At 47.6% G+C, this 20,129-nt stretch overlaps 1 protein-coding gene across 4 annotated transcripts in view; it reads right to left on the reverse strand.

Moving 5' to 3' along the window:
- Positions 1 to 20,129, reverse strand: part of LOC136837221 (protein GUCD1) — a 147,183-nt gene that overhangs the window by 88,385 nt on the left and 38,669 nt on the right. For all 4 annotated transcript variants that reach the window (XM_067101901.1, XM_067101902.1, XM_067101903.1 and 1 more), the window contains exon 2: positions 15,059 to 15,253. In XM_067101901.1, coding sequence (XP_066958002.1) covers positions 15,059 to 15,253 — 195 coding nt within the window. The remainder of the gene's footprint in view (positions 1 to 15,058; positions 15,254 to 20,129) is intronic.

Consider the following 20,129-nt stretch of genomic DNA (forward strand, 5'->3'; position numbering starts at 1 on the left):
TCTGTTATATACCAAAATCATCGCAATTTAGTGTACAATACAACAACAAAAAATAACTCATTAGCTGTAACCGTTTTGCTCACAGCGCGATTTGTATACAATTATATATGAAATTTTTTTTTCGCGCTGTCATATATTCCAATACTTATATATGATAATGATATTTTTTTTCATTTCCGATGGTTGCATACTAAACTTCAGCCAATGACAAAAAAAGGAGCCAAAAATGAACTCTTAATCTTAAAAACTAAGTGTGCTGTGATTTTTTGAAAAAAACTTTTTTTCCGCTTTGGCGCTCACTCCCAAACGCCGCCGGCATACGACAGACACTTTTGTAAATAGAAGCTCGGCGTTTCAGGGTTAAGAGGGCAAGAGCGAGCATGGACACGGACATTCCCTCCCTCGTTCAATTAACTGGTAACCTCGCGAATTCGGATGTCTACCTCCCGCCCATATAACCCGCACCCGCCCCCGCACCGAGGCTCTCGCACTCCTCCACACCCCGCACTCTCCCCTGCCCGGCAGGACAAGCAGAGGCCGCCCTGACCATAAAGCTGCCGCCTTTCACGCAGGGGAACCCGTCGGCGTGGCTGTACAGGGTCGAGAGTCAATTCAGGCTGGCGGAACTCAATGACGAGGTGCTACAAGCAGACACAGTACTCAATGCCCTGCCGGAGGAGATCTACAGGAAACTCGTCCCGTGGGTGTCCACCGCACGCCCCCTCACCCACCACCTCCTGAAGAAGTCCCTCCTCGAGACATGCTCCCTGCCGGTCGCCGAGTGGGCCGCCCGCGCCCTCGACATCGCCGTCAGCCCGTGTCAGGATCAGAGCATCATGGAGTCATGGGGCATGATACAGGACCTCCTCACCCTCCCCAACACCGACAGCACTGGAAAACAACTCGAAATAAGCCTGTCGCGGGAGCTCCTCCTCCGTCAGCTCCTCCCGGAGGTCCTCACTCAAATCCCTGAGCCCTATACCATGCCCCTTGAGGTCCTGATTCGCACGGCACAGCACCTAACGGACTGTGTGAAGGCAACGAAGCGGGCACCAGCTCCTGCACTCCCCATCAGCGCCATCCAGCAGGAGGAGGGCGCAGAGGAGGGGGTAAACACTGTCACCAGGAGGTGCCCAACCCCTCACAGCAGGTGGAATCCCCCGGATCTTTGCCACTACCACAGGCAGTTCGGCAGGGACACCTGGAACTGCCAGCCGCCATGTTCATTCGCAGTCCAAAAAACAGGGCAGGCGGTGGCCAGCAGGACAGGCCGCCATGGCAACAGAAGAACCCAGGGGCCCAGAGCCATTAGGCTTCTACGTCCACGACACCATCTCCAGCAGGATGATGTTGGTTGACACGGGCCGTTAGATCAATCTTCACGCTATCCAGAGAGGACCGCAAGCGTGCACCGGACCCGGCTGCCTTTCTGACGGCCGCCAATGGGTCCCCCATCCTCTCCTATGGCACCAGGCTCCTATCGATCTCCATCCTTGGCCGGAGGTATTCCTGGGACTTCGTCGTCACGGACGTAAGGACCCCGCTCCTGGGTGCGGATTTCCTTGCCCACTTCAGGCTGGCAGTTGACATTGGTTGGAAGCGCCTCCTCGACACCGACTCCTGCCAGTCCCTCCAGTTAGTAACGGGACCCAAGGCGCCAACCATCTGCTCCGTCGCCCCCCACCAGTACTCACAGCTGCTGAAGGAGTTCCCTGACGTGTTCAGGCCCGAGCTCCGCCAGGTACCCGGGGCCCCAGCTAAACATGGCATCTACCACCACATAAACACAAAGGGGCCCCCTGCACATGCAGGGTTCCAGAGCCTTCCCCCTCGGTGCCTTCAGGAGGCCAAGAACGCCTTTGCCGAAATGGAACGGATGGGAGTATGCAAGAAGGCCTCCAGCCCGTGGGCCTCCCCTCTCCACATGGCGCAGAAACCGGATGGCTCCTGGAGACCCTGCGGCGACTACAGGCGGCTCAACCTCGCAACGGAACCTGACCATTACCCCCTGCCGAACATGCAGGATCTCACGGCCTCCTTCCACGGGGCCAAAATATTTTCTAAGTTGGATCTCTTGAAATCTTATTTCCAGGTACCAGTCGCACCAGAGGACATCCCGAAAACCGCCATCATCACGCCTTTTGGGTCCTACGTCTTCGCCTTCTCCACCTTCGGCCTGAGGAATGCGGGGGCGACTTTCCAGCGGCTCATGGACAGCATCCTGGGGGACCTGAAGTTCTGTGTCTGCTACATGGATGATATCCTTATATTTTCCAGGTCCCACAAGGAGCACCAGAGGCACATCCGGGCAGTCCTGCAGTGCCTGCAGGAGAATGGCCTCGCCGTAAGATTTAACAAGTGCACCTTCGGCGTCCAGAAAGCTGACTTCCTGGGCCATGAGATATCCCCGGATGGTGTCTGCCCGCTCACATCTAAAGTCGCAGCCGTCACCAGGTTTCCCGCCCCCACCTCCGTCAAGGCCGTCCAGGAGTTCCTAGGGATGGTGAACTACTACAGGAGATTCATCCCCGGGATCGCACACACCATGGCCCCCCCTGACGGAAACCCTGAGAGGCCAACCAAAATCCTCGGAGTGGGGACCCAGCCAGCAGCAGGCCTTCTCCCTGGCGAAGGCCGCTCTCGCCAAGGCAACCGGCTTGGCCCACCAGGACCCCACCGCTCCCCTCCAGCTGACGATGGACGCCAGCAGTGTCACCTGTGGAGCCGTCCTGGAGCAGGTCATCGACAGCGCCCCCCAGCCCATCGCCTTCTTCAGCAAGAGGTTCAACCCCGCAGAGGCCTGCTACAGCACCTTCGACAGGGAACTCTGCGCAGTATACAGGGCAGTCCGGCACTTCAAGTTCCTCCTGCAGGGCACGCCCTTCACAATCTATATGGACCACCAGCCGCTGGTCCACGCCTTCACCAAGCAGGGCGACGCATGGTCTTCCAGGCAGCAGCAACACCTCACGGCCATCGCGGAGTTCACCTGCTCCGTCAAGTACCTCCCTGGCAGGGAGAACCCTGTGGCAGACGCCCTCTCCAGAGTCGAGCTTAACGCGGTGCAGCTCGGGATCAACTACAAGGACCTCGCCAGGGAGCAGGCCGCCGACCCAGAGACCCCAGCCTGCCGCACTGCCATCACGCCCCTGAAGTGGAGGGATGTGCCCCTTGCCCCCAGGGGCCCAAATCTCCTCTGCAATGTCAGTACCGGCCAGCTCCGCCGTCTGGTGCCCTCCTCCCGCCACCACCAGGTATTTGACGTCATCCACAGGCTGTCCCACCCCTCCGGCAGGACGATGGCCAAGCTGCTGTCAGAGAAGTTCGTCTGGCACGGAGTGCATAAGGACGCAAGGACCTGGGCGAGGCAGTGCCTGCAGTGCCAAACCAGCAAAGTGGGGCATCACACCGAGTCTGGAATAGGCGAGTTTCCGCAGCCAGGGCAGCGGTTCAGCCATGTTCACACTGACATCGTCGGGCCCCTTCCCCCGTCAGGCGGGGCCAGATACCTCCTGATGGTGGTTGACCACTCAACAAGGTGGCCCGAAGCCACGCCCGTGCAAGAAGCCACCGCCAGCGCGTGCACCGAGGCCCTACTCTCCAGTTGGATCAGCCGCTTCGTCCCTAACCACATTATAACCGACAGGGGCCCCCGCCTTCCTGTCCGAATTGTGGTCCGCCCTGGCACGGCTGCTGGGGACAGCTCATCACACCACCACGGCCTACAACCCCGCAGCCAACGGCTTTGTCGAGCGGTTTCACAGGTCCCTGATGGCATCCCTCATGGCCCGCTGCACCGCTGAGGATTGGAAATACCAGCTGCCGTGGGTCCTCCTTGGGCTGAGAACTGCCCCCAGGGCCGACGGCACCCCATCCGCAGCTGAGAAAACCTACAGCGAGCCCCTCATGGTCCCGGGCGAGCTAGTTACAGAGGACCGCCACAACCCATCTGTCCAGAGGCTTTGCGACATAGTCAGCAAGTTCGCCCCCTGCAAGAGGACATATACCGACAGGTCGGTCACCTTCACGCTGCCCGGCTTGTCCTCCACCACATATGTCTTCGTCAGGGATGACGCCGTCTGCCCGCCACTGACCAGGCCCTTCAGGGGGCCCTTCCGCATGCTGGAGAGGAACAACAAGGCGTTCCTGCTCGTCCTTCACGGGAAGAACGACTGGGTGTCGGTAGACCGCATCAAGCCCGCCCTCCTGGAGGAGGACACAGACGTCACCACACCGCACCCTCCACCTGGACAGTCGTCGCCGCAGCTGGCCCCCCGTAAGAAGCGGGCACGCAGTTGCCCCTGGAAACACCCGCAGCCACACCCCCACACACAGGGTGTTTCCCCAATGTCCTCATGTAGCCGCAGCACCATTCAGCGCCCCAGCAGATACCCTGACTAATCAGAAGTTACCCACGTCTTGGGGGGGGAGTATTTGTAAAGTCTTTGCTGAGCGAGTTTTCTATGGTGACGTCCCATTTTCTTTGCCTCTACAATTCGTCATACCTGGTGTGACGGGTCACGCAGATCCAATCATTTAAACTATGTATATAATTATTTACCTGTCTCCAATTTGTATATCATGTATTCTTCTTTCGCAGGCATCAGATTGTATTCAACTCCATTTCTGCCCATTTGTATGATTCAAAGTGTATTCGTTCACAGTATTTATTGTTAATTATTACCGACCTCAGGTCACCCTTGTTCTCATTGTGTTCCGCGGCGTGACGTCAGTCTGCTGCTATATAAACCGCCTGGGTCACCAATAAAGCAGTAGTAAATTTTTCCTGCTCATTCCTTTTGCACCTCTTAAAGATACACCAGAGATGATCACCCTCTTCTACAAAGGGAATTACCACACACAATATAAGGAGGATGAACGGGCCCTGAAAAATATCATTAGGGACAACATCGCCCCTACTGACAGCAGCAAGAAGATCCAACTGGTTATCTTCTACAGGAGTAAGAAGACGTGTAGTCTAGTGATGAAGAACAACCCTGCCCCTCCCCAAGATTCCATGAAGAGGACGAATGTCATATACCAATACATGTGCCCTTTCCGAGGATGTCCCGGAACTTACATCGGCATGACATCCATGCGCCTCTCCAAATGGACCTTCTGCCATGCCCAGGAGGGAACCATCTTTAATCACGGGAAGACTGCCCACAACCAGAGGATCCGCTGCAGCGACATTGTCGGACATTTCGAAATTATTGACAGCGCCCCCGACCTTCGTCATCTTCACATCTTAGAGGCGCTCAACATAGGGAAGGAAAAACCGAGCCTTAATGTAACTCAGGAGACCTTCCTTCTTTCTACAGCCATCAGGAAAGCTGAGGACACCCAGGCAAGACCCGCATCCCAATCTACGCCCCTCAAGGACAACCTCCAGAGCACCGAGGGTGATCGCCTAGTGAGATCTCATCCCAAGGACGACATGAAAGATCGCCCCTCGCACCCACCTATGACCCAAAGACGCCCCGACGTCGAGGACGACTTTAACCCTTACCCCAAGGACGCCCTTCCAACACCTGAGGGAGGCAGAGGCGCCGCCCTTCACCTTAGGAATGATCGGTTAACCCGCCTTCCTCGAGAAATCACACCATCGCCGATCAACAGTAGACTTAGATCGAGGAGAAGATAGCCAATCAAGAGCCGCCCTTCCAATGACGTCACGGCTGGATAGCCAATGAAAATGAAGCGACTAAGTCCACAAACCCACAGCCACGGATAAAAGATGAAAAATCCACCCATTACAGCCATTGCATCCTGCGATCCTGTCCTGAATAATAATAATAATAATAATAATAATAATAATAATAATAATAATAATAATAATAATAATAATAATAATAACAGTACTGCAATAACATTTTGAATTCCAGTTCGCAGTTCTGTTAGAAGAAAATGTAATTCAACTGTTGAGACTTCAATTCAGTTTAAAATGAAAAATTTTTAATCAATTTTTATTTTTCATAACTAACAAACCAGAGGTCTTTGCGTATGGGGAAAATCTCAAAGCACAGAGCTGGATCCGGTTTAAAAATAGAACAAGGTTGATGGCATGAGTGTATTGGCCAATGGGGAGAGAGAGTAAGTGGAGCCTGACCTCTTCTCCCCTTTGTATACGCTGTGACGCACTAGTTATCTCCGAGCCCAGGTAATTGTATGGGAGTGGCTTGAGGTTCGTTAGTTATGAAAAATACAAACATTAAAAATTTGTCATTTGTTCATACAAGGAACAAGCCATCGGTTTTTATGTATGGGGAGACTTACTTTTGGTGAGAGGATACAGTAAGCTTTAGAACCAACTGGTGGTTTGGCTCACCTGGGCTCACTTCCTGGCCAATTGTTAGAGCATGGGAAGGAGTCGTATGCCTCTGATCTGTTAAGTGAAAGATTACCCAACAACCAGACATCCAGGCTTTGACGCAATGGGAACTCCAGTCTACATTGTGTCTAGGAAGAAAAGACCCTGTAATTGAACCAACAGTAGCTATCGACCCTTTTCTATTGCCAATCCCTCTCTCCCCCTGTAAGAGAGAAGGTAGGACTTGCTTTTATTTCTAGAATTTGTATTGTGTAGGAACAGTCATAATACAGTATAGAAAACAAAATGGGTGCTCACTCACCTGTGTCTAGCCAGTTCCAGCAAATGATGGCTCAAATCTTTCCCCTGCCCGATGGAAGAGGAGAAGAATGAGAGAGGAAGAAGGCCAGTCACCCCATTCACTCTCACTTCACTACCAACATCTTAGGCAAGATACACCCTGTCCTTCAATACCCTAACCAACAGACTACTTCTGAAAACGAAGGAAGGGCCAAAGCCCCTAACATCATGAGCTCTTGCATGCACTGTATTGGCATCTACATTTGAAGAAGTACTGTGCATTTGAAGAAGTGCTAATGAAGAGCCTTTGACATTCAGACCTGAGATGTCGAGTCCTTTTAAGATAACTTCGCAGACCCCTAACGGGACATAAAAGTAACTACTCTGGATCATTATCAATACAGGCAGTTCTCAGTTAACGGAGGGGGTTCCGTTCCTGGCTGAGCACCAATCTCAGTGCCAATAAACTGCTTAATGGCACTGTTAACCAATTACCGACGCTGATGTTCGAAACTTCTGAGGAGCACAGAGATCTCCCATGAGGAGGAAAGGTCTACCCCTTTCAGGTGCAGAACTAGCCCTAGAGCAGCCCTGGAGCCCTTAATGGCTGACACAGAAAGTAGCTTCTCCCTATGGAGGAATACGAAGAAGTCAGCTACTTGCTAAATAGAAGTTCCAACCGGAAAGAAAACCCGGCCCATTTCCCCTGGTACACGGCTGTAGATTTCCTGAGATAGCCAGACAGTTCTGTTGCTGGTCTGGAAGAAAAGCCTCTTGCTTGCAAGAGATACCAGATAGTTTCCAACAATGAAGAGATAGGGACCCTACAGATTGGTTGAACCTCTCAATGTTCGGTTAGCGAAGGAGGTTGTGCCGGGGAGAATCTCTCTCGGTGTATCAGTCAGCAGGGCCAGCAGGTCAGGATACCATTCAGCATGTGGCCACAAGGGAGCCACCAGGGTCATTCTGAGGTTCAGTGATATCATTACCCTGTTGATGACCTGACGAATCAGGCAAAAGGGAGGAATGGCGTAAACGTCCAGATTGTCCCCAGGATGTTGCCGAGAGTCTTCTGCCGCGGCCCAAGGATTCGGAATAACTGAACAAAACACCTCCAGTTTCTTGTTGTATCAGGTCACAAAAAGATCTATTACTGGCCTTCCCCACAGACAGAACAACCTTTCCGCTACCTCCAGGTGTAGTGACTACTGTACTTTGTTCCCAACACTTGACCCTGAAGACTCTGCTTGTCTGCCACTACATTCCTCTTGCCTGGAATGTATCCCGCTGAAAGATCCACTGAGTTAGTAACCGCCCACTGGTGCAGTTGTGCTGTCAATTCATGAAGTTGATGGGAGACCAGCCCCCGTTTGTTGACATGTGCCACCACCACGGTATTGTCGGATATTAGAACCACAGAGTGCCCATCACCTGCTCCTGAAACTCCTGATGGGCTAAGAAAGCCACCTTTAGTTCCAGGATGTTGATTTGAAGCTGCTTGTCTTGGTGATCCCACACACCTAAAGTCAGAAGAACTTCCATGTGTGCTGCCCAACCCTCGTTCAAGGCATCTGAGAATAGAATCTCCGGAGGGAGAGTGCAAAGAGGCACTCCTATGGTCAAGTTCCTGTCATCAGGCCACCATACCAAGTCCCGTCTCACTTCCTTTGAGAGAGGAACTTGGAAGAAGGGAGAGTCCTTTGATGGGGACCACCAAAACTCTTTCAGTCTCCATTGAAGGGATTGAAAGTAGAGATGTCTGTGAGGAACAGGCTTCTCGAGGGACAACAGGCGACCTAGAACGATCTGCCACTGACATGCTGGTTCTTTTTGTCTGGAAAGGAAGGACTGTACAATGGTCTTGAACTTGTTGATGTGTGGATCTGATGGAAAGGCCCTCGCTGCTGCTATGTCTATTAGCATGCCCAGGTACAGTGTTCTTTGACTGGGCATAAGATTTGACTTTTCCAAATTTATCACTATCCCTAAGCTGTGACAAAATTTGAGTAGACGGTCTGTCTTGGATCAACTTTACCCAAGAACTTGCCAGGACTCGCCAGTCGTCAAGGTATCTCAAGATGCATATCCTGTGTGAATGAGCCCAGATCGAAACCAGGGTGAACACTCATGGACACCTGTGGGGCAGTAGAGAGGCTGAAGCAAAGCACCTTGAGCTGGTACACTGTCTCTCCCAGAATGAAGCGAAGGAACTTGCAAGATGACTGATGGATTGTAATCTGGAAGTACGCATCCTTCAGGTCTATTCGTCAGCATAAAGTCAGACTTCCTGATGGCTGCTAGAACTGTGCGGGACGTTTCCATCTTGAACCGAGTCTTCCTAATGAAAAGGTTCAGGGAAGACAGGTCTATGACTGGTCTCCAAGCCCAGATGCCTTTGCCACTAGGAAGATCCAGCTGTAGAAACCTGGGTATCGATCCTTCACGACCAAGAAACCTGGGTATCGATCCTTCACGACCACCAAAGATCCCTTTTCCATCATTACCTTCACTTCTTCTCGGAGAGCCAGATCCTTCGGTGAGCCCTGAATGTATGCTCTTTGATGGAATGGACAGTCGGAGAGAGGAGGAGGAAACTCAAAGGGGAGTAGATATCCCACCCGCAGAACATCTACTACCCAGGTCTCTGCTCCGTGCTGCTGCCAAGTTGCCCAGTGGCTCACCAGGCAACCCCCCACCAATGGCAGCTATAAGGGAGGGGCACCCCTCTAATGTTTTCCTCCTCTAGCCCTGACTCTGCCTCCTCTCCCGGCTCTGGTAGGATGGATCTGAAAGGAACACTGCTGAGTTGTCTTCTTAGCAGGAGCAGGGAAAGGCTGGCGGCCCCTAGAAGGAACCGTTGTGACTTGGGATCTCTTAGGTGAAGGGTAAGTGGCAGCCTGAGATCTAGGTCGAGTTACATTGGCACATGAAGGAACAGGAGACTTAATAACAGCCTGTGGACCAGACAGTCATTAATGTTCGCTCTTTGTCTGTCCACTGCAGCCTCAACTTGTTCCTTAAGCCCCGTACATACTATGCATCATGATGCGCGCAGTGTTGAACGAGAGTGTTGACGGGCCAGACCGATTTCATGTGGCTGCACAGTGATGCATTTACACTCGGAGTGGGAGGACGTCTGCTCAGCACGTCCGCTCAGCTCCAGCGCTGATGGCTCAATCACATTTTATTGAATTGCATTTTTATTCTGAGATACATTTGCTCATTAACCTTATCTGCATTTACTTTCTTTCGGAAGTTATTTTTCCTGCTGAAATCCTTATACTCCCTTTCTTGTAATTTTCGTTACGAGACCTCTTTCTTTTTCTCACCTTCCTCCTGAGGACCTGATCTATCCTCCTGTATTCCAGCACAGCCTTCCAATCTGTCTTGCAATTTCTTTTTCCACCAAGTTTCTCATTTTCTGTTTTCACCACTCTTATTCCCTCTTCCTAAACCTAAAGTCACTCACTGCCGACTGACTTTATCTTGAAAAAAAAAAACAAGGTAGTAAGAAGCTAATTTTCTCTCTCAAATGTATATTTTGTAAATATTTTTCCTTGAAAATCGTTTTCTAATGAATTCCTTTTCCGAACACATTTCTACAGGCTCTTATCTCATGTACCCCAGGCACTCTGCCTTCCCAATATGCCATCTCTTTCTCATTTACCTATTTGTGCACTGGCATGCTCTAAAAACCTGCAATGCACAGATTCAAACTCTTCAAGAAACTCTTGTACTCTAATTCTCTTTCAGTCCTGGCCCACACACATTCTCTATCAGAGCTTTCCCTTTTGTCAGGCTCAATCTTACCCCATACAATCTTCATACTAACACATATGTATAATCTTTGCCCAGAGTTTCATTGATTCCACAATCAATACAACTTCCCAAGCTGTACACTTTCAGCTATCCTCAACACACTGACCCTTTATCCTTACCATTCCCGCACAAAATGCCTTTTTTTTTTCACCTCTATCTCACTCGGTGCCAAACCAGTCAGCTTCCCTTCTTAAACCGATCAGCTGTCACACATTCCTTATCTTCTGCACCACATTAATATACATTTAAACCAGGAAGATGCATAGAAATACACAATGTGGGGTTACAAACCTATACCATGGCTGTTTTATGACTTTCATACTGTGCAGAGTAGTGGGATGTTATTATTTTCTAGCCATTTAAGAGAACTGAGAATCTGACGCTATTTGCCTCTTGTGGAGAACCTCATCTACCATTTACAGGCATTTATTTTCACCACAACTGTCGCGCAAGAACAAGTGAGCAGTGTTGCAGTACAGTTTGGCCGCTAGTGATTTTATTCAACACCACTACTGCACCACGTGGCTGATACATGATGCATAGTGTGTACGGGGCTTTAGGGAAGAGTGACGAAGATCCTAGAATTGTTCCATTCCTCAGTGCCAAGGTAGAATCAGGGCCAACAAATCTGGAGATCTCAGAGAGGGCAACATCTCTTCTCTTCAACAACCAATTAGCCAACATATTTGCTGTTAGGTGAGCCAGATACAAAATAGTCTTGCCAACGGACTGCAACAGTCTAAGAAAGGTGGCACTCTCCTCATTGTCACTAGATATGGCAGCTGAAGAAATCTTGATAATTGTTGTTGACCACAGATCGAGCCAACCACCTGGAATACGGTAGAAGCAGTCAACTCCATTGTAGCTGACTCTTGGTGCGTAAAGGAGGTGCCCTCTGCCCGGAACTGATTTAAAGAAAGACCAGGGCCTAGGTAAATTAGGTCCGGATCCACCTGCCTCGAATGTAACGTAACGTTAGAAGTTACGTAAAAACATCCATGTTGTGGAAGAAGAGGAAGGAGCAACTTAAATGACCTGCTAGACTGAACACAGTTATCCTATCCAGAGATGAGAGAATTCACTTGGTTAAGTACAAGGCAGCATGGTTAGAACATGGCAACTCCAACGATGCCTTCGTTTCTTTCTTGGGCTCCACAAGGGCTTCAAGACCTGAGGGACAATCTGAACTGGTAGCCACAGTCTCTTCTGCTACTTTGTTGTACCCACAAATGAGTTCCACAACTTCTGCCTACATAGTTAATAGTTCTTGGTTGTCCGCATCAAGAGGGAGAGGACCCTCTGCTTCCAGGCCACGAGATTCTCGATCCAGCCTGTCAACCAAACCAGCAGCATCCTGTGCATCATTGTTCACTACTGGAGCATAAGAACGGTCAGGGCCTAACTCTTTTAGTATGTATCGTTCTAATGAATGAGAAGGGGACTCTGTCTTGATAGCGGTCCCTCCCACGTGAAAGAGAGTGTGGACTATGAGTTAAGGGAGAGGACAGCCGTGGTTGATTCCACGACCGTAAAGGACTCTCGTTACGAGGAGAATGGTCATGGCCGTGCAAATGAAACCGTGGACTACTTGTCCTAAGAGAGGAACGGTCCCAATCATAAGAATATTCCCTCAGGTGTGATGTCGACTTCTTTACGGCTGCCTTGTCGTCTTGCTTAACGGCCGTTGTCTTAAACCTCGTTTCTTGAGCAGGACGAGTGGAAGAAGGTGAAATGACTGCAACTTCTTGAGAAGGAGCCCGATCCATAGATCTATGGCTCTTAGAGGAGACTTCTCTTGCAGTGTGTGTTGCAGCACAAGAATCAGGAACTGGGCGAATTTAATCAGTGGATAAAGTAGAAGACTTAGTGCCATGAACCTTGACAGACACACAGGCATCTGAAACAGCATGTAACCCCAGAGGAGCAGCTAGAGATAAGCCAGGATCAAACTTGGCGGCGATGACACGGCCGAGATTAGTCAACTGAGAATCAACTGTGGGAGACAGACAGTTGGCCTTGCCCCCCGACGAAGAAGAAATGGAGTGGGAATCCAAAAAGGGCCTGCGGATCTTCTTGTACGGAGGGGTCATGAAGTCTTTCTTCCTCCAACGCCTTCATGGAATGGAACAAATAGGCGACAAAGAAGATGAATGAAAGATGAAGAGGAAGACAGAGATCTACAGCGTCTCTCCTTAGATTTCTTAGTGCTGGTAAGGTACAGTGTAGGCTGAGGATGTTGCGGCCGTAGAAACGCAAGCAGAAGTCACAGACACTGTAGCTGTAGAGACTGACAAAGCGGCAGAATCTGGGATACGGGAAAACAAGAGGTGGGACAGTAGGCCCCCAAGGTGGGGCTCCCCAGGTAGGCCTAATGAAGACCAGCACTTGGTTAGCTTCTCTGCATCCATCCCTGACAGTACAAGGGAGAGCTGTCTTCTCCCAACCCCGCCCCACCCCAAAAGAACAGAGGCAGCTAAATCAATCCCAAGACCTCATAGACCATTCCTTGAACTATCTACAGACGAAGGAATAAAAGAACGAGAAGGAGTAAAATCTTCCTGAGAAGAGCATGCAACTACAGGCAAATCTGGTGAAGGAAAGAAAGAACAAGAAGGAATGGCAACATCCAACACCCTTGGAGACACAAAGCCTTCCCATGATGAAACAACCGATTTCCTCTTGTATTTCTTCTTCTTACCAAAACACTTCCATTGCCCCGGAGACTAACCATGACACTCTGAACATGGGTTACTTACATTGCAATAATTTGATCTGCATATGCTACAAGTTGCATGAGGATCAGCATCGAGAGAGGCTAGATAACGAAAACACAGGTTGTTACCTACCCCAGGACATTTCCCCTGAGGCAAAGCTTTCTCAAATGATTCAAGGGTTTTCATCTCAAATGCAAATACACACTGATAATCACAATATATCGCAGAAACACAAAAAAAAAGAATGAAAAAACCAGAACGCCAAGGCAAAGAATGAACAGGAAGAGCATAAAAAAAAGGTTTCTATGCTAGAAAGGGCAGCACATGTCTTGCTTGAAGATGGTTTGAGAAATAACTAGTGCGTCACGGTGTACACGAAGGGGAGAAGAGGTCAGGCTCTGCCTATTCTCTCTCTCTCTCCATTGGCCAATACACTCATGCCACCAACCATTCTATTTTTAAACCAGATCCAGCTCTGAGCTTTGAGGTTTTCCCCACACATAAAGACCGATGGTTTGTTCTGTGTATGAACAACTAATTTTTGACAGATCAGATTAAATATAATGATCCTGTTTCAAGGTAAAATTTGTTCTTCATCCCCGTTACTAGGGTCCTATTATTTTTACCCATTTCAATTATTGCTACAATATTTGATGTTAAATGTTTCTTTGCTTCAACTCCCAAGAGGCTGGAATCAAAAGCAAACAAACTACTGTAGTGCATACTCCTATTTTAACTTTTCTCAACAGTTTTTATCTCTGCCACAGGGTGACAGTCTGCTGATCTGGAGGGAGTTCTGCCTCTGAGGTAGCTTTATAACACACTCAAAGTCCTTCCATCTTGTGTTTTTATAGTGGAAACCAGCAATCCAGCTTCTAATTTTCTGCAGTTCCTATAACGATACAGGCAGTCCCTGGTTTACGAAGGGGGTTCCGTTTTTACGCCGTGTCGTAAAACGAAAAATCGTCGAAAATCGTCAAAAATCCTAAGAAAACCTTACTTTTAATGCTTTGGGTGTATTGAAAATTATGTAAACTGCATTTTTATTGAGTTTTTCATCAAAAAGGCCTCCAACTTTTGATTATTCTGCCATTTTGGAGCCATATTTCTTCCATCAGATCGGCGTACGATGCGTCGTAACCCCGGAACATGCGTCATAAACCGGGAAATAATTTGTGATGAATATATTTGAAAAGCGTTGTAACCTCGGAACGTCGTAAGCCGGACCCATCGTAAACCGGGGACTGCCTGTACATCTAAAAAGATGGACCTGTTGCTACATTTGGACTTATTCTAGTTCTTTTCTTTTTCTTTTCTGGTTTCATCAAGGCACAGGCACTCCTGATCATTCCATCCTGCATTTATTTAGTGAAAATCATCATTCCAGTTTCGAACTCTCTGCACTTCCTTTACTGATATATCTTTCAAAAGATGGATCTGTTGTTACATGTGGAGTAATTCTAGTTCTTTTCTCCTTTTTCTTTTCTAGTTCCATCAATTCACAGACTGGTAAACAGCAATGGGTTGCTCATCCTACAGGCCCTTACAAACAACACAGGATTAATAGACACTAAACACTAATAGTTACTGAGAAACTCCACTTGCTGTACATCAGATTAACTGAAAACTTATCTTCCGTGAAAATAACATAAGAAAAGCACCATACTGCATTAACTTTATGGGAAGACATAAGAACCACTTTCTAAGTAAGCAGTGATGTAGCTTCAGGTGAGGAAAACATTACTAACACTTTCATAATTTGCACATCATTCCCATAAAAGTGTTATTCAGTCTTCAGTTACATCAGTCTACTGTGACATTACAGGTACACATAAAACAAAAGGTTTGTTTGTTGCATGGACACAAGCAATTTCGGGGTCAAATACAAACTGAGCATCATAAATATAGTTTTTACCTTCTGTCAAATCCTTCTTCCTCACAAATCTGGTATAATTTGGCAGAAAATAAGTCTCTGGCTTGGGGAGGAAGAATCATCATAACACAGGCTAATCCACAATCCCAGTTATGTCTCTGCTGAACATGATCAATACTGAGCAGAAAATGTTCTTCCACACCTCCTCCTTCTGACCCTCCCATGTTACTAACCCACCTGAAATATTTCATCATCAATTAAGTGTTTAAAAATATAAAACTTAGCCTTCTATTATAGTCTTTGATGTATAAACATCAAAAGTTTACAAAAAATAGCACATTTTTTAAAGCAATTTGTATTTTTCATAGGTGTACAAACCACAGATCTTCAAGTAGGAGTATCCTCAGGGCGAACTGGAACAGTCGGTGAACTTTGTAACAAGGTCCTTATCTGGTGGTTATGGGAAGTGAGTGGGGGAATACCGCTCACTCACTTTTACTCACTAGCACTTTTTCTTAGACCAAAGGGACAGCGGGATGGTTAAGGTGGGATTATTATAAAAGGCTCTGGTTTGTATACATAGGAAAAATACAAAATAATTTAAAAATTTATTTGTTCCTACAAGGATACAAATCACTGACTTTCATATAGGAGACTTACTTCTTATTTGGAGAGTCATCTCTGACAACTGACTAGAGTTTAATCCTATCTAGAATTGTCATGCTCCCAGGTGTCCATGCAAACAGGGGATTTAATGACTCCTCTAACTCTGGTCTGGCATTTGGAAAGACAGGCTAGCAGGGCCCTGGGCATGAAAGAGACTCATCTAGGTTGAGGACTCACTCAAGTATGGAAAGACATTTGAAGGCTCATGAAATTCCAGTGGGGAAATTCAATTAGGAAGGCAACTCATTCTGGCTAATACAAAGTGATGGATTCAGAACATGGTCCTACCTACCACCCCCACTGTTAAAAGGGAGGGAGGAAGCAGATACATCTCAGGATCTCTACTAAGACTGAGTGCTTTTGAAGTGTAGTTACCTGTATCTAGTCCAATTCCAGCAAATACTTTAGCCTAGACACTGCTTCAAGAAAACGAAAGAAGGGAAGAAGGTGAGTCCCGTTACTCCATATTCCCATTTTCACTTACACTAAGCTAAAGTACTCAAGCGAGATCATTTTCTACCCAAACAGCTGGGTGCCTACACAACTTGTTGGGGAGCCAGCCACAACAGGTCCCAAGAATGTATCTAGGAACTTGTGGGCAACATCACTCAAGCTGAATGACATAAAGGTTGTCTGCCTATGCCAGACAACTGCCCTCATTGCCTGTTGAACAAAAAGTTCTTCCAAAAGCTTAGAACATCTCTGTGCTCCTGGCTTCATGGGCTCTTGAAAGAGTAGGGTGAAGGACATCCTCCTCAGAGGAGACATAAGCTTGTTTGATCATCTCACAAAGCCAGGAAGAATGGGTGTTCCTTAAAACCTCTTCTTATGCTCATCTGTACTATTGAAAATGTGCCTAAACTGATGCAGAGTGGGTCCTTCTCAAGTAGTATCTTATGGCTCACACTGGGCATAAGAGCATCTGGTCTGGGTCATCACCAACAATACAGTCTTGTAGGGAGGAAATCAATAAATTCTCAAATCTCTAATCAAATGTTGAGCTGAACTGTTGCTACACACTCAGAAATGAAAATGAAGGAGTAGGATTCCTATCCCTCCAAGTGTCAGACTAGATAAGACAAGCCATGTAACTCCCTCAGTCATTTTGCCTAAGCTAAGGTTAGAAGAAATACAGTCTTGAGAGTAGAATCTCTATCTAAAGCCTGTGCAAGGGGCTCAAAAAGTTCCCTGGTTTGGCCAAGGAGGACAAGAGATATATCCCACTAAGGAGGAGAGTTTCAAAGGAGGGAAAGACTGTTCAAAACTCCTCAGGAGCATGGATAGCTCCATCGAGGTGGAGAGATCCAAACCCTTCAGTGTGAAGACAAAGGACATGGCTGAGTGACAGTCCTCCACTACAGAAACTGAGAGGAGTTTGTTTTGGCAAAGATGGATGAGGAAGTCTGCAATCTGCTGAACAGACAATCCGACTGGAAAGACACCCCATCTATGACACAAACCATAGAAGATGGCCCACTTTCCTTGATACATGTTCATGGAGGAATGACGAAAGTAGTCAGGCATCTCCCTCATGCACTCAGAGAATATCTCTCTCAAAGGATACACTAGAGCACTTCCATCCGTAAAGCTGATGGGAATGCACTACCTGATGGTGCCTCTGAACGTGTGTTGACACAGAAGAGTGGGGCAAGGGGAATCTCTCTTGGCAACTGCCCCCTCAACTATGAGAGTCAGCTATTCTGAGTATCACTCAGCTTGAGGCCAACAAGGAGTCGCCAGGGTCATCCTCTTGATCACTCTGCGAATCAGGCTGAAAGGTGGAAAGGTGTTGGAAAGCATCTTCCATCAATGTTCATGGATCTGGCACTGGGGAACAGAACACTGGGAGTTTCTTGTTCAACCTGGTGGCAAACAGGTCAAACATCAGGGACCCACACAGCTCGAACAGCCTTTCTAACTATGCAGGGATGAAAAGACCCTGATGATTGAGCTGATCCAACAAGGTGTCCTCCTACCCGGAATACATCTGGCTGACAGCTTGACAGTGTGGTCATTGGCCCAATCATGGATCTGCACTGTCAACTGGCAAAGAAGAGACACCTTCCTTCCTTGCTCATTGACATACATCACTGTGGTTGCGTTGTTGCTCATCAGCACTACTCAGTGACCTATCAACTGATCCTTGAAATGCTTGCAATGCCAGCCACATTGCCTGCATTTCCAGAAATTGATATCCAGACAATTAGCATCCTTTGCCAACACTCCTAAAACATATGAGCCTTTCAGGTGTGCACTTCGACTCTCCTTTGATGCATATGTGAATAGGTGCATCTCCAGATGGGGAAAGTTCAATGGAACTCCCATTATGAAGTTTCTGTTGTCTATCAACCACACTAGAGCCTCCCTGATCTCTAGACTCAGAGGCATGATATGAGAAGAGAGGTTCCAAAGTGCTAACCATGGGTTGCTTCAGATGCCACGGAAGTAAGCTGAAGTGGATCTGACCGGGCGGCATGAGCTTCTCCAAGGACAAGAGATGACTGTGGACTATTTGCCAAAGGCAAACTAGTTGTTCATGCAAGGCCAGGAGCTGTGCTGTTACCCCTCAAACTTGCTCACTCAAGGTCTCCCCACTGCTTAGTCTAAGGGCATGCCCTGGTACTACGTCTGCTGCTTGGGAATGAGATCTAACTTCTCCCAATTTACCCCATTCCCAACTCATGGCAAAAAGTGAAAAGGTGATCCCTGCCCTAGAGCAAGTCATACCAAGGTGAAAACAAAGTGCAGTATAGGCAATCCTCAGGTTATGATAGAGATACGTTCCTAACGACATGTCAAAACCCAATTTTAGACGTATGTCGAAACGCATCTAAATAAGCACCTAATTCATTCACCTTGCTAATGCAGTAGTAAAGTCATAATCAAGAGCATCAAAACACATTTCTATGGCATATATGGATTAAGAAAACTACATGAAGGACATAAATGTAAAATACAATAGTCACCACCCTACTTAAGAACATTCATGTTACGAACATTCAGGGATGCGAACAGACAGGGTCACAAGTTAAAATTGTGTTCCCAACTGAACTCATTCTTTGATGAATTTCTATTATCTAAATTTCCTCTCCCCATAGAAAATGTTTAGGATGCATTTTTGTCAACAGATCTATTGTTTACTTCAAGAACTTCCAATATCAGTTGCTGCTCCGGCGAAATTCTCTCCAAGTTAACTTTCAAAGTGTGGAAAAAATACTAAAATTTTAATGTTGCATGAATCAAAATCTTATTTTCTTCTTTTTACCTTTTCAACATCCAAAGTAATTATTTATAATACTGCATGACTTAAAAATACAGTGAAAAAGTATAATTTTGAAAGTCAAAACAAGAATTATCTAATCTTTTATAGGGACCACGTCGTAACCACGAAACATCATAACACAAGGATTGCCTATAAACGCCTATGGGGCTGTTGCCAGTCTGAAGCAAAGAACCTTTAACTGGTACTCTGTCATGTTTAAACAAAGCAGAAGAGCTTCTGAAAGTCCTGATGAATGGGTACCTGAAAGTACACATCCCTTAGGTCTACTGAAAGCATGTGTTCACCCTTTCCGATGGACTCCAGCACTGTGTGAACTGTTTCCATCTTAAAACATGTCTGTCGGATAAACTCATTTAACGGGGAAGCTGATCACTGGTCTGCAACTGCCAGTCACTTTCCCAACCAGGAAAAGACAACTGCAGAACTATGCAGACTGCATAGCACCCTTCTTCACTGCCTCTCCTCAGCTGACATTTCTAGAGATTTTGGCAGATCAAGAGGTTAACAATAGAACAGCATCAGTGTTGGAGATAGGGGAGGCTGACAACCTCTGAATGGAATCCTGTACCTGTCATGAAGGACAGATAATAACCAGGGTTCTGTGCCATGAATCTGCCACACTACCCAATGGCAATGCAGGCAACCTCCTACTCTTGGCAGAAAAGGAAAGGAATCACCACCCTGAGTGACCCCCTCCTTTCTTCTTTCCCTTTCCTCCTTTCTTGGCCATGACTGGGGGGGAGAAGGACAAACAGGTTGAGAAGAATCCCATTCCTTCTTCGGAGAAGACTGGGCTGCTTGTTTGGAGTTTGCGAGAGCAGGCTTTCTCACAAACCCAAACACTGAAGGCTTATCCACACCTTGGGGCTCAGTTACTGATGCCTTTGACCCTGAAACAAGTTTGCACAACACCACACATTTGGTCAGTGCCTGATGACTCCACTCTTCTCCTCTCCACCACTGCAAACATGTTACTCCTTAAAAAGAATACTGAAGATCCCAAAGCCAAACTGTTTCTGAGCAAGAGAACACTCTGGTAGGAAACCTGCCAGGAGGAAAGACACATTACCATGTCCCTCCTTTTCAGCACCAGATTAACCCAAAGGTTGGAACTCTGATGTGATGGGAAATTTAACATCTTTCCTCCTGACACCAGAAATCTCC

This window comes from Macrobrachium rosenbergii, chromosome 58 (assembly GCF_040412425.1).
Source record: "Macrobrachium rosenbergii isolate ZJJX-2024 chromosome 58, ASM4041242v1, whole genome shotgun sequence".
In the NCBI taxonomy this organism is placed as follows: Eukaryota; Metazoa; Arthropoda; class Malacostraca; order Decapoda; family Palaemonidae; genus Macrobrachium; species Macrobrachium rosenbergii.